This window comes from Cynara cardunculus (assembly GCF_001531365.2).
Source record: "Cynara cardunculus var. scolymus isolate 2C chromosome LG 4, CcrdV1, whole genome shotgun sequence".
NCBI lineage: Eukaryota > Viridiplantae > Streptophyta > Magnoliopsida > Asterales > Asteraceae > Cynara > Cynara cardunculus.
In genome coordinates this window covers 1,599,620-1,614,586 of record NC_037531.1, presented here as the reverse complement: position 1 = coordinate 1,614,586, position 14,967 = coordinate 1,599,620, and the positions used below count along the sequence as shown (strand labels likewise).

The 14,967-nt window shown below is 34.8% G+C and overlaps 2 protein-coding genes across 6 annotated transcripts; one reads left to right on the top strand and one right to left on the bottom strand.

The window, feature by feature from the left end:
• Positions 1-597: 597 nt before the first annotated feature.
• LOC112510778 (RNA-binding KH domain-containing protein RCF3-like) lies at positions 598-5,453 on the bottom strand. Of its 2 annotated transcripts, none has more exons than XM_025116127.1 (8): positions 5,195-5,453; positions 3,529-4,249; positions 2,215-2,619; positions 1,844-2,098; positions 1,397-1,729; positions 1,234-1,310; positions 1,031-1,142; positions 598-899 (listed from the first exon to the last, which is right to left on the bottom strand). In XM_025116127.1, the coding sequence occupies exons 2-8, from the start codon at positions 4,228-4,230 to the stop codon at positions 756-758; spliced, it is 2,028 nt and encodes a 675-aa protein (XP_024971895.1). In that variant the 5' UTR covers positions 4,231-4,249; positions 5,195-5,453; the 3' UTR covers positions 598-755. The 2 variants fall into 2 exon arrangements, with proteins under 2 accessions (XP_024971895.1, XP_024971894.1); XM_025116126.1 differs by having other exon boundaries at positions 697-899; positions 1,031-1,143; positions 1,232-1,310; positions 3,529-4,261.
• A 3,462-nt stretch (positions 5,454-8,915) lies between these two features.
• On the top strand, positions 8,916-13,666 carry LOC112511552 (protein WHAT'S THIS FACTOR 1). Of its 4 annotated transcripts, XR_003069100.1 has the most exons (3): positions 8,916-10,304; positions 10,516-10,576; positions 13,369-13,666. XR_003069100.1 is itself a non-coding variant. In XM_025117228.1 (2 exons), exons 1-2 carry the CDS (start codon positions 9,107-9,109, stop codon positions 10,524-10,526), a joined length of 1,209 nt encoding a protein of 402 aa, XP_024972996.1. In that variant the 5' UTR covers positions 8,916-9,106; the 3' UTR covers positions 10,527-10,754. The 4 variants fall into 4 exon arrangements, 1 of the variants encoding a protein (XP_024972996.1); XR_003069098.1 differs by having other exon boundaries at positions 8,916-10,576; positions 13,369-13,484; XR_003069099.1 differs by lacking the exon at positions 13,369-13,666 and adding an exon at positions 12,398-12,432 and having other exon boundaries at positions 8,916-10,576.
• The last annotated feature ends 1,301 nt before the right edge of the window (positions 13,667-14,967 follow it).

The window sequence follows — 14,967 nt, the reverse complement described above, 5'->3', positions numbered from 1 at the left end:
CAAATATCAAAGCTATTACGACTATGGCCCTAATGTGGCAAAAAAAATGAGGATATCTACCCTTGGTGCAAAGAAATTCAACGTTATTCAAAAAATCATGCATCAACACAAGGCTCAATTCAAAAGGAGAGCAAATAAAAATTGGGCTGATGAGCGAAATCAACGCATTGCACCGTGGATTCAAAATACATTTTCACTGAAGCGTAAACCGGAAAGTCATACTACCTAGAAATCCGATTCAATGCAAATGTCAGGCATCGCAAAACAAGAAATACAAAAGATGAAGGGAACTTTTTTATAAAGTTCCAAAAACCCTTCAGAAATTGAAAGATGTTTTTTCTAAGGGTCTGTTTGTTAACAGCTTCATAAGCTTAATAGGACTCACAACTTATTCAGTCAACTGTACATGAGCATTTGATAGTGGCTTAATGATATGAAATATGACTTGTTCGGTTTGCTTTTAGGGGGTAGCTTTATGCATAAAGCCAAAAAAAATTTCCACACTTACCCCTCCCAATAAAAAACACACTCCTTTCATCTATGAAAAAAACCCTCCCAAACAAAAATCATCTCAATCCATTCAGACAGATTAATCCACATAGTCAGTTTATCCATACATGACTTGATGGAAAACCAACCAAACAGCACCTAAAAATCACTTGCAGTCCAAAGAGAGAATCAACAAGTTTACAACACCATAATTCATTCAAGTGCATGCATATTTTATATAACCATGAAAACAAAAGAGGATGAGATCAACAAGTTTCAGTCTCACTGATAACAAAGGCTTGAATAAGAGACTGTGCAGCATGAGTCTGCTCTGGTGTGCCTGATATTATGATCAATGTCTCTTTTCCTCCACCTTTCGTCTCCGTTATCGTAATTTTTGCATCAGAAATCTGGAGATATAACAATTTCAAAATGCAATCCAATTTCAATCATGAAAAACTACTGATAATGTTCCAAGAGATCAAGATTTTCAAAACCGAGAAAAATTGTAAACATGCCAAGACAATGTCAAGATACGTACCTCACGGATTTGTTTCAAACATCCGCCATCCTCTCCATATATTGCAGAAACCACAGAGCGAGGAACAACTACTTCCACGGTGGTGCTTGTGATTATAGCTTGGTGATTTCCACTATCATGATACAAAGATAAACGCTTTAGCAAAGATATCATCTACTTGAAACGACTGTAATTACTCAAAACTATGCGTAAAATGTACCTACCCTCCAAATCCACCCAATCTTCTTTGGGGAACTCCTGAAAATTCAGGGAATCCTAGAGGCCCACCACCTTCAACACACTGCAAGTAAGAAAACAAGGCTGTAAATGAGCATATCTATTTCAGTTTCCTCATAAAGACAGTATAAGAATGTAGAGAAGTAATACCGGAGGACCCCATGGTGCTGAAGCTGGTAATCTTTCAGGCATATGGTGGGAAAAGCCTGGTCTATGGAGATCATGCATAAATGGAGGGTGATCATCATGTGGATGAAACCCACCATGTGGAGGCATTCCAGCATCAAACTGGGTAAATGAGGAATACCTTCCTGGTGGAGAAACTTCCCTCCTCATATATGGTGGAAATGGCGGTCCATGATCAGGAAACGAAGAATTTGGAGGATGATTAATGGAAGGAAATGCGTCCCGGAAAAAATGACTTCGCAACCTCATGGTTATTTGCAAAAGAGCCTCATGAACTGCATCAAAATCACCATTTATCTGCATTTGGACCAATTGCATGTATTTACATATCAATCCAGTGACTTTATGGCAAATGAAAATATTCCATTAACAAAATCATGAACATTAATAACTTAACAGTGCATGCTTTACCTGAACTACTTCTTCATTTCGAGCAGCATATTGTGGGGTTTGATCTTTTCCCAATATACGAATATATGCCCCAGTTGACTTTCTCATCTCTGAAATAACCGCACCGCCCTTGCCAAGCAGACATCCAATTTGATGCGAGGATACTATAATTTTTCCTGTAGGACCCTGTTCCTTGTTCTCAGGTGCAGCCCTAATTATCCTTGTTTGTACACGAAGAACTGCATCTTGAGGAGCAGATATGCGCTCATCTGGATGCTGCAATAATTAATTGGTTTTAAGCATTTTGCCCTCTTTGTTAAATCGTAAGCCAAAAGTGTGAAACAAAAACAGATGGTAAAGAAGATAACAGATTGAGAAGTATGAGTTCGTACCGATGGTCCAGATATGACAATAACACGGTCATCTGAATCAGCAGTAAGTTCTAGGACTTTAATGTCACATCCAGTCTCTTGCTGAAGTGCCTTCACAACAGATCCTCCTTTTCCAATCACACCTCCCACTTTCTCATCAGGGCATATCAAGCGGTAAGTTAGCATCTCTTGAGAAAGACCCATACGCCCAAAAGCACCACCTACACCATCAGCAGGTGGTGCAGCCAATGGTCGTCCATGAGGGAAAGCAGGATATGCATCTGGACGAGAAAGAGAATTACCAAAGGAATGAGATAAGCCGCTAGGGTTCGCAGAGAAAGAATCATCGTCACGAGGTGGATGGTCCAAGAGCTGTTGTGAAACAGATTGAAGAGCTTTCTTAACCGCATCCATGTCTCCAGATAGCTATGGAAAAATACATCATAAATTTAGAATTTTATGAACCAGAAAGCATTTGTGTATCCCATATAAACATATACAGATTTTTAAAGAAGGTGAAGGAAGGAGAAGAGTAGAGAGGGAAAGATGTAACATGTAAGTAACCATATTGCAATTAAGCCTACAACATGGAACACTCTTCCACTAAATAAATGCCTTAACTTGTTATCATTTCATTAAGCTACATGTTAAGAACCTCAATGGCTTCGATTTTATCAGACCATGAAATTGTGTTTGAAAACTTGGTTTCATGAAGAGGCTTACAATATCATATAAAAAATGAAATTTGATCCTATTTTATATGGGTTACACTTTACATTCAAATGGGTAGCAAATGCATCAAGATTCATGGTAGTTGTTCTATTTAAGCATTTAAGTAAATAGTATGAGTATTTTAGTCTTCTAGTGGTTAGGTTTCCTAAAGTTTAGAATAGGATCCCTTTACCTATGTAGAGAGTTATAATCACCAAGGGTTAATTATTGAATTATCAAATAGAATACGCTTCTGCATAACCTAGTTATTTATCATATTCACCAAAACTTTATCTTTCGACTTCTACTCCTTCATAGCTTGTGAAAAAATATGATACTGGGAATGAAAACTATTTGGAATGCTTCTAATTACTATTACTTCCCCCATCTAAGCATTCTTGTCCATAAATATGTTTCACATCCATGGCATCATGTGATGGTCATTTTAGGTTTTATGAAGCCAAGATGGACATCAAGTCACAGTGACTACCTATTACGATGTTTCAAAGAACATTTGATGCTAAGATTAGAGCACGGTTGCTGAATTTAAATAAAATCTTGTCACTCAGAAGATTGCAAGCTTTGAACACTTTGACTGACAAATAGACAACGAAATAGAAGTACCTGAATCAGTTCATCCGAAGGGGATGCACATGCAGGAAGTTTGTCCCTAGGAAGAATCCGAATTTGTGACCCGCTTTCAGAAGCCATTTGTTTGATTACGCTACCAGCTTTTCCTAAAAGACATCCCACTTGAGAAGAAAGTACTAACAGCCTCACAACACATGTAGTAGCCTCCTTATTACCATCTTCATTCCCTCCATCCATGCCCGGTTCTCCTCCAAACATTCTTTCAAACACAAGAAACAGGGCTTTCTGGACAGAGGAAGCAACTTTCTCAGATGGCAAATCTTCCCCTGCAACAGATTGCTTATGTTCACTCCCCTCATCATGTTCTTTTGTTTTGTCAGTGTCTTCGGTTTCTAGAACTGCTTTAGTTCCTTCATCAGCATTTTTTCTCTGATTATCTTCATCAGAACCAGCGATTACAACTACTCTCTCATTACATCCAGGGACGATTTCCTCAACCCTGACCTTTGCACCAGTCTCCTGGCGTATCTGGGATATCTTGTCTCCCCCTTTCCCAATAACACTTCCAGCTTTAGAAGCAGGGCAAAGCACTCGAAAAACAGTGCTACCAGGAGCAATCTTGAACGATGTATCTTGTGAAGTAAAATAAGCAGACTTTTGCCACTTCCCTTTTCCATTGCCCTCTGATGCTCCACGGTCTTGAGGCCTCTTGGAAGGTGTTAACTTGGAAGACATGTCCACAAAATATCAAATCCTGCAAAAGAAACTACGCATGATGATAATAGAAATTCATAACCCCTGAATAGAGAACCAAAAATGCAAAGGGGACACAGATTGACTGATATTTGACCAAGAAGTTTTACTTACGGTCTTTAACTTTTTTTATATCACATAAAGTAATGTGAAATGCAGATTTGTCTGTGTCGTAGAACTTAGATGGTTAAAAGAATACTTCAATAGAGAAATTGTATTTATAAAGAAACTCCCATGTCTTATATAGCAATGGTGGACACAGACCCTACTTAGATAACATTAACAGCCATATTAAACCGACAATAAGATCCGACTCAACTTGTAACAGAATAGAGCCGATGAAGTTCAAATTAAGACATTAATCCACAAAAATTAAGACTTTAGCATCTTACTTTAAAAGAATTCTCGTAATCCAATAGTTCAAATTAAGACGTTAATCCAAGTATACGTTTATCACATACAAGATACATGATATAATAGGTCACAGTTATATAAACAAAGTAACTTCATATTCACTAGACCTTTGTCTGTTAAAAAAAAATCTTGATCATGATTTATGAAATCTCAGTTCATGGGAAATTTGTATCTTTCCTTCTCGTCACAATGTGGAGGCTTATCAACACACTACTAAATACTAATACCTAAAATCTTCAAAATTGTTTTAACAAGTAATCGGTTCTTCTGCGTTCTCATTGGTATCCAACCAGTACAAAAAAACATTCAGTCGACGGAACAAAATTTCAACTCGACATCGATACATGTAACCCTAGAGGAGAGTTAATCCAAAACCCCGAATAAGCACTGTGATTTTCAAATTTACGTAATATCAAAATGCCAATCACAATAACGTTTCTAATGGGAAATAAAATCGAAGAAGACACAAGCAAAAACTACGCACACGCTTATACACAGAAACAAAAATGGTGACCTAGGGTTTATAATATACCTTCTTTAAGGAAGAATGATGAAAGAAAGAGTCTTTGAAGCCGGGAAACTTGCTCAGAGATGAATCGGCGCAGCCCCTTTGGACGGTGGACTTGAAATTGCCAGCGACAAGTCTGTGATTGGTGGTGGGTGTCGCAATCGCTGGGATTCTGGTCCAGTTATTGTCTTCTATACATATGTTCAATCCGTTTCATTGATGTTTGGGTTGAAAAAAGCCCTAACTTTAGACTTGGTTTTGAAATCATGCAAAGATTCTGCTTCAAAGGATTCCAATGAACATACTCCCTCGATACAAATGTAAAATGCCATCACCAACAATTGTGATTTAACCCCCTTTGGCTTTGATTTTATGTAAATAATTACGTATATATGTCCAGTCAATATAAAATGATGTCATGGCCTCAACATGACACCGAGGCAATACGTCTATAATAACATACCTTTTTTTTATCCTTCTTTTTGCGGTTGTTCATTTATATCATCAATAAAGTTTTAATTATAATAATTTATTGTTAATTTTTTACTGATGACTCAACTACAGATAAAATATATGATATCTGTTTTACTCGATTATCTATACTTAGAGATGGATTAAACAAAGGATATGAATATATATTAAATAAGCTTAAAAGGTAATTAGTAATCAAATTATCATAAACATATAGTCTCCATTAGTATTTCGATGCACATTATCAAACCTAAATAATTGCAAAAATGAAAGCGCCTATAATCCAAATACTAAGCATATTCCCTTGATTCCTGGAGTTTCAACAAGGCCCTCCCCTCATACTTTATGGTTGCTTCTTGTACCATGTTGATTAGAGATGCGTAGAAGACGAATTGAAAAAGACTAAGATCAGTACTAGTTTTTAGATGATGGTCAATAAAGAATCAATCTGAAAAATATATGTATTTAGATTGGAGTCGTCAAAAACCGATTAAATAACGATTTGTGAAGGTCAAACCATAGGAAAAATAAGTATGTTGACACTCTAATTCTTTACAAAGACCTCTTCATTTGTAAGATTGGGACCATCCTGATCAAACGAAGAGTTGCGTTAAATGCCTCGTAAGCAACTTACATGCCAAATCTTTAAGATATATATTTATATGTATGTATGTATGTATGTATGTATGTATGTATGTATGTATGTATGTATGTTTTTAAGAGGATTTACAATAAGTATTTGACACATTTATTCAATAGGTTCTTTATAATACCCGTCAGATATGTGTGTATGTGTGTGTATATATATATGTATATATCCGTGCATGTTTAAAATATATATATATATATATATATATATTTATATTGAAGTATGGGTTAGTTTAGGAAGTTGACCAATCTTGAGGGGTTAGTTTTGCATAAACCACTTTAACTTTGCAATTTGGATGATGGGCTTGGGCTTTTGTTTGTAGATTAGGGTTTAACCTAACCCTAATTCCTCTTATTTAACCTAACCCTAATTCCTCTTATTATGATAATCGTTAGAGAGAAACCCTAAGAGCTTGGAAGAGTCTATTGATAACCTAGGAGGGAACCCGACGGCCAAAAACAAGCAAGGTTCCATCGATTTCTTGTCGGTTCGAGGTAAGTTTTTGTCCCAGTCTCAAATCTATACATTTAGTAGTTGGATTATAAATTTTGGGATTGTTTAAGGAAGATTTGAGTTGTTCTGGTGACTCGAAGATCACCGATTCGGTCAATAATAATGGCAGCAACTAGGGGTTTGTCAAAATCGTCTTTAGAACCCAAAAATTCTTCTCGTTTTCCTTTCGAATTTGATCTTGTATGTGCTTAATGTTGGTGCATATAATGGTCATTATTTTATCGCCAAAAAAATTGAATCGCCTAAAAAAAACACGGGTCAAAACACTCGATTTTTAGTCGAGTTTGCTGTTTTTTTAGTCGTTCAAAAGACGTGACCTTTTCGTTTAGACTGCTTATTTTCTTGGGTAACTCGAGCTACTAACCACCTATGGGGGTACCATAAGCACGTCATTGTGGCACCAATGACGTGACACTAACCGTGGCAGTGTGATCAGTCCACAACGTCTCCTCTTTTATGCTCTTTTGAGAGCTATTTTGGTGTGATGGGTATTAGATTTAGGAGGCGTATGGGTCGGGCCTAGCACATGTGATTCGTTTGTAGGGTGGATRTCGGTGTAGTGTCCAACGCCACATCTCACATTTGGTACGTGTGGATCTGCAGTCCAACGTACAGGCCTGTGTGGCCATATGTCTGACACTTGTCATGTTAATTAATATGGAAGTGTATGCGTTTTCGAGCTCGATTTGTCCTTTCATATGATTTAGTATGATTATGGTATTTGTTGATTTTTCTAAGATTTTGGTACTCATTTGGTTCGATGTCTTGAGATTAATTTTGGCATGTTTGTATTACCATTTTACTGTAATTGTTTATCCGTTCACTGGGCATTTGGCTCAGCCGTGTTTTCTTCTATTATTCACGACAGGTGATCAAGGGGCGGGTAGGTTTTGTGACAGAGAGTAGACCAGGATCTTGGTTCCAAGGATTTCAAGAGGTTTAGTGCTATTAATTCATTTAATGGATTTTTTTTCCTTTTTTGCTATTAGATTAGATTTCCTTTAAAGATTGCTTTTGGATTTTCCTCGGTAGTTGGAGGATTTTGGAAGTAGTTTGTTTGGAGACCTTTATATCTTGTTTGTAGTTATATTCAATTTCGTTATTAGAATATTTTATTTCTTTGTATTGGAGACTATATTTGGAAGTTTTATATAGCGGCTCCGTTATGTTTTAAAGCAACCTCCCTTTTTTCGGAATGGGGATGTTACATTCTTATAAAACATCTACTCTGATATCATGATCTTATTTGGTCATAACTTTTTAATAAGAACTCAACTTCTTCTACAAAAACTTAAAGTTTCTTCTATATTATTGTTTTTTAATTACTAGAAAAGTACTCGTGCAATGCAGCGAGATGCATCTCAATTTTATTGTTCTATTTTATTATTTGTTTCTGTCGATGTTATAATACAATTTTATGTGTTTTTAAAAATGATTTTATTTTTGAATAAAATATAAATTTAAAGATATTATAAAAATTTGAAAAAAAATATATCAATGTTAATATCAAATCAACTATTTAAAAGTTTACATTTTTTATGTAATTTCTTTATTTTTTTATTATAATTTAATAACGAAATAATTTATTTTTAGTTTGATAATATAACATTTTATAAAGATAATAATTAAGTATTTTGTTAGAACTCAATGATTATCTTAATTATATTTTAGATTTTTTATATTTAAAATGAGATGTTTATCTTGTATTTGATTAAATTTATCTGCAGTTAGTTACACGAATTCAGATATAGAGCTTTAATAAGTTGTATTTATGCACAATCTATTTGTAATCTTGAGTTTTAAGTGACATGCATTAATAAACAGTATTTTATGCATAAAAAATAGTTTTTAAGAGTTTTTGTCAAATATTTTATAATATAGTATAGATATTGTTATATAAACATTTATTATTTATATCAAAAATAAAAATTGAAGTAGTTCGAAAATGAATCCACTAAGTTAAGTTGTAACAAAGGGTGGGCTGGGCTGGGCTGGGCTGGGCTGGCTCTCCTTTTTCTAGTAAGGTAAGGCCCCATTACAGAAAAGCCTCAATCCCTCATCCATTGGCCTCCTGTTCTCTCCGCTTCCCCATGGTATTTGTGAATTCGTCTGACGCCCCTGTTCGCCGTTGAATTGAATGCCTCTGGTAATTGTTTCTTCCATTCTTGCTACTCACTTGGTATTATGGTTTTGCTAAATTGCTATCTGTTAAACCTTGAAAGTTCGAACCTTTTTCTACAAACCATAGCTGATTTCTTTACTGGGGTTTAATTTTTTCTGGCGTTTCGTTTAGCGCCAGCTTCATGATTATCGGCAATGGTCGTAGAAATCTCAAACAACGAATAACTTCTTCTTCTAAGGCTCCCCTTTTTGCATTCTTAAATCAATCCACACTCACTTGTCTACACTCCCAGAAGCACAGCTACACCAATGTGTACATGAAATGGAAAAAAGATTCATACTTTGACTCAATTGAATCAATTCACAAATCCATCGAACTCAAACCCATAATTGCTCTTAAGAACTGTATTACTGCCTCTCCAGAGGGCCGCATCCCCATCTCTGATGTTTCAAAGAAAGGCTTACAATTAGATATACCAATTAAGGTGGCTAGGTTTCTTAGACTGTACCCATCGGTCTTTGAAGAGTTCACCGGACCCAAATACAATATGCCATGGTTTAGGTTAACCCCAGAGGCTGTTATGCTTAATGATGAAGAACAAGCTGTTTATAGGGATTATAAGGCTGATCTACAAGAAAGGTTGAAGAAACTAATACTTATGAGTGTTGAGAATAGGTTGCCATTGAAGGTAATCCAAGGTATGCTGTGGTACTTGGGGTTTCCGGATGATTATGTGCGGAACCCTGAAGGAAATCTTGATGGGTGTTTTAAGGTAGTGGAAATGGAAGATGGGTTAAAGGGGTTAGCAGTTGTGAAAAGTGAAAAGGTTTTGTCTGTACTTGAGAGGAATGCATTGAGGAGTGGAGTTGATAATGGTGGACAAATGGACGCTATTTCAATTCCATTGTTTCCATCTAAAGGTTTGAGGTTGAGGACAAAGATTTTGGATTGGTTGGACGGTTTTCAGAGACTTCCCTATGTTTCACCGTATGAGGAATGCCCGGATTTGTACCCAGATAGTGACGTGGCTGAGAAACGTGTTGTGGGTTTGCTTCATGAGTTGCTTAGTCTATTTGTTGAACATTCTGCTCAAAGGAAGAAGCTTTTGTGCTTGAGAAAGTATTTGGGCTTGCCACAGAAGGTTCATAAGGCGTTTGAGCGACATCCCCATGTGTTTTATCTATCTTTGAGGAATAAAACGTGCACTGTAATATTAAAAGAAGCGTATTGTGATAAAACAGCTATAGAGACACACCCTCTGGCCAGGGTAAGGAAAAGGTATATTGATTTGGTGAAGGAATCAAAAGTGATATTGAAAAACAGAAGGCTTCAGAACCGATCTTTTTGCTCTGGTGATGAGAATTTGAGGTTGAATTCAGGTGAGGATGATACTCATAATGCAATTGCAAGGTCAGAGATTTCTTAATGATGTTCTTTAAAGAACATAAATTTCTTTATCTTGCTAAATTTTCCCTACAAGCTTTTAACACGATATGAAGCCTGTTCAGTTGTTGGTTTTCTTGGTAGATAGAAGTTTGATTGTTCTTCCTTTTGTTTATTTTCTCATCTCAATGCCTTTGGTTCTTATAGGATGCAAATAACAGGGAATTCTTAGCTGAAGAAAATGAAAAGAAGCAGAATGCAATTAAGGGTTTGTTTGCCTTGATCTAATTCTCTTCTCAAGTTTGATATGAGTTTATTTGTGTTAACTACTAAGGGGTTGTTTGGTTGGTTTTCCATGTCCTTTATGGATAAAGTTGTCTGTGTGGGTTCATTTGTTTGTATAGACTGAGAAAGTTTTTGTTTGAAAGGGTTTTTTCATAGAGAGAATGAACGTGTTTTTTAATTGGGAGAACAAGTTCGGAAAAAACTTGGTTTTCTGCATAAAGTTCCCTTCTAAAAGTTTACCGAATAAGCCACTTTCGATATCATCAAGCCACTACTAAACAATCATGTATAACTGATCAAATAAAATGCCAGGTACATTAAGAAATGCGCCCTTAGTTGTATGTTTAAGGTGTGTTTGGTGTCCAGACAAGATAGAATAGGATAGGATGGGATATAACAACTGTTCAACATTTGGTAGGATAAAACTGGATAGAGCATAACAAGTAAAATGATTAATTTTACCCCTAATGAGTTGTTTATTTTAATTAATTTATGTAATTTATTAAATTATAATAGAACAGTTATTTTTCATAACAAGATATATCATCAGAAAGTTTTCATCAAAACAATTAAAATGATACCAAATAAAAAGTTTATGTAGTTTCCAATTTTTTTTTAATCTCTTTTCTACATTATTTTTTATTACTAATATATAATGAATTACATAAATTAATAAAAATATAGAAACCGTATAAAAATAATATTTTGAGGAGAGTAAAATGAAGTTTAAAAACATAAAATACAATAAATAAAATTTAAAGAATGAATAAAATGTAAAAAAGAGACCTATTTGATGTTTTAGAAGAGAATTAAGTTTTATTTTGAGGTTATATTAGTGAAATATAAGTCTGTTCTACCTTGTTTCATCATGTTCCATGGGGTAGGGGTGGAACATGCCTGTTTCACTCTGTTCCACATGAAAATCATGTCAAACATAGGATAAGGATCCTTGTTCTGTTTTGTTCTGACATGTTTTGTCCAGTATACCATTTGTACCCTTAAAGTATTCAACATATATAGTCCCGGTTGCCTATTATGGAAATTGATACGAAGAATTCAAAGATCATCCACTAGACTTTATGGACCAAGATATTAAATAATAATGAAAATGATATAGAGATATATTATAGCAATAGAAATCTTGCCACCCACTTGCTTTTATAGTTGATAGCTTTCTATCTCAATTATATATAGACACTTGAGATCATGTGAGATAAAACTGTTTTTATGAGATACACGAGACACGATTTTTTTACACTTGAAATTTCACAGCAAAACACTATGAATGTAACCTTCACAATGTTTTTGTTGTGAAGATTCACCTTCTTTTTATCTTCACAACATTTTGTTGTGAAGTTTCAAGTGTAAAAATCTTGTCTTACGAAAACAATCTTGTCTCGTGTGAACCCAACCCTATACACACACACACACACACATATATATATATATATATATATTTATAATAAGGTCGAGCCTATAGAAAAGTAAATATGGTCTAGCTAGTTATCACTTCTCCCCCTGTAGCTATAGCAGTATGGGGAATTCCTCTATCTTCTTTGAATGAGGACGAAAGGTTATCAAAAGGTACTTTCGGAGGATATCGGGACTCTATTCAATTTAGTACAACCCTTCCCGCCAGTCTGCCCTTCCATATCGGGGTGGTTTCAATAGCAAACCCTACATTTCCAACAAACTTTGTAAACCAATCTATACCATTAATTTTTTTTTATAAATGGACGATAGTGATGCGGTGGCATTCCAGTAAATATATATTCAATTTAATTTAATATAAAGAAGCGTGCAGGGGCAAATAGGGAGCCTCCACCTCCAGTGTAGAATTGTATGTTGGAATTAAACTCTGAAGAACAATCAAGCAGTTTCCATTGAAGGAAAACATTCTGAATCTTTTGTAAACATAAAGGACCAAGATGAAGACCCGGAATCATGAATCAAAACATTAAAGATAAACATATTATTAGTTTTTATATTTTGTATATATTTATACTTCCTATAGTTTGTTGTATTTCTCCATTCTTATTCTTATGGGGTTGTATTTGTAAATTGGTTCTTTATCTCTCCTCCTGTATTGGCATGGAGATTTACATTCTCACATATCTTAATAACATTATATCAGTAGATGCATTAGTTCGAATATTCATTAGGGTTTATCAACACTTGCAGTTCAAAGACGAAGTGCATGAATCATGGAGAAAACCTCGTTCTCCAATTTCACCAACATATGAATCATTTATTCTTTAACATATGAATCTTTGGTTATTTGCTAAATTTGTAATCATTCGTTAAAAATCTTTGTTCTTTTTGGCACAATATTCATCAGGGTACTTCATGTCATTAAGCAATGAACCTGAGTAATATTGGTTCGTGAATACGTTTGTTGAATAATGTAGGAAAGGAACATGTTTACGTGGTTCAAGTTCATGAAGCTTGACCACAAATTGAAAATGTTCGCATGTAATTCATGAAGACACTGTTAATGCATATCGAACCCAGTTACTTGGTTCTTTTTTTTTTTTGTACATAATGCATCAGTTACATTAGTTTCATGAATCAAAGAACCTGAGTTTCATTGGTAGATGTATTAGTGTCATGTCATGAATGTTTAAGCCTGAGGTTCATTTGTTACTAACCTGCTTCATGAATATGTGTCTGAAACTAGTTCGAATCATTCAACTGTTTGAGTTATTGAACTTCTTAATTGGTCGATCACAATCATACAATATGTTGATTATTAACATCTCATTAACCATTTAATAGAGAACCAAACAGCGGCCAAGCCTGATGTTGATGACGTAAAGGAACAAATCATACCCATTACATCAAGCTTCAGGGTATCCAAGGAAGCTAAAAGGAGGAGAGGTAACAACTGTGTTTACTGAAATGTTAATTATGAACACCTATTTAACTGTGTTTATTATGAACACCTAATTCGTAAGTTCAATTGGTCGAATTCATGAATATGTGACGATGGATTCTGAAATTCATTAAAACCAATATCAAGGGCACGGGCAAGGTTCTAAATGATGTGAGGCGTGGCGTGGCATGACGTCGAGATCAAGCCTCAAGCCTTATGAGTTACGGCGAGACCATGACATTTTTAAATGCATGCTATGTAGAAGTGTATTGTAGAACGAATTAAATTCATATAAAGTAATAAATTTAAAAAAGAAATAAGAACTGTTGATACCAAATATATAGAGCTTATAAAAAATGATATCAACTATCAAGAATGCAAAATCGGTATTAAATCTCTTGAATTTATACTCACTGCTTTTTCCAATTTTCAAAGAATTTGTGCTCGACTTTTCATGTGCGGGAATGTGAGTAACTGTTTTCCTATTTGAGGTTTTAGTTTTAAGTTTCCTTCTTATTTTTATTTAAGTCCTAAGACTCATACATAATTATCATTTATCCTCGAGATATATATTAATGTAATCTTACACCTTACAAAATAATGCAACCTAACGTGCCATAACGCATTACAGTGCAAGCCAAACCTTAGAGTTGAGTCCTACGTGGACGAACCGGTAATATCATTTATGTATATCTCATTCATTGGTAGAGAATCTTCCATATTCGATGATCATTTTCACAGAAAAATAACCTGAGAAGAAGACCGTGATATTGTGGAAACAAAAGGATAAAAAAAAACCTTATGATCATGCAATCCCATGAATATGGGAAATACCATAATTAATTAGTTATTTTAAATTAAAAAATAAATTTCCAATTGTCGGATTTACCCTTATCAGTTTTAATTTAATAACTAGTTGTGTATCCGCGCAATGCGGCGGGAGTCGTAAATGTAAACGATTTTGAGGCTTTTTGTGTTTTCACGAGAGAAGACTTTTTGAATGATATGATTTGCTCTTAGTTTTTTACATATTAATACATATAACATGAACTTAGAAATAGGCATCATGGTTAGTGTTTTACATATCGCATGAACTTTATTTTCGAGGAGAACATGAATCATGAAGCGATCCAAAACAATTACACAACATAAACATGAAAAGCAACATACAACAGTTCCTTTTAGCTTCAGATTTAAAAAACACTTCACCTCGCTTGATACAAGCAAATGGTATGCCTTTGGAGAGCCCGTACACCCAAAAAGTAAAACATAATCCGTTTGCTCGTCAGCTTAAAAAGTATGTACAAGAAAGAACGTAAATGAATAAGGGTTGTTGAAGCTACAAAGTCACATCTCTATAGTTTGCAATAAAAATATAAAGAATCAAATTAAGTGATCAAGGAACATATATACGTGAAGCATTGGAACAAAGTAATTAAACCCATCTTTGTAAAAACACTTCAAATAACATTCATAACAATTAACATTTACAAAGTTTAATA

Excerpts from the sequence above, each read along its gene's own strand:
- LOC112510778 (XM_025116126.1), bottom strand. The coding sequence starts at position 4,230 with ATGTCTTCCAAGTTAACACCTTCCAAGAGGCCTCAAGACCGTGGAGCA. Across the intron at positions 2,620-3,528 it reads CTTCGGATGAACTGATTCAG|CTATCTGGAGACATGGATGC; the intron begins GTACTTCTATTT and ends ATTTTTCCATAG. Across the intron at positions 2,099-2,214 it reads TTGTCATATCTGGACCATCG|CATCCAGATGAGCGCATATC; the intron begins GTACGAACTCAT and ends TAATTATTGCAG.
- LOC112511552 (XM_025117228.1), top strand. The coding sequence starts at position 9,107 with ATGATTATCGGCAATGGTCGTAGAAATCTCAAACAACGAATAACTTCT.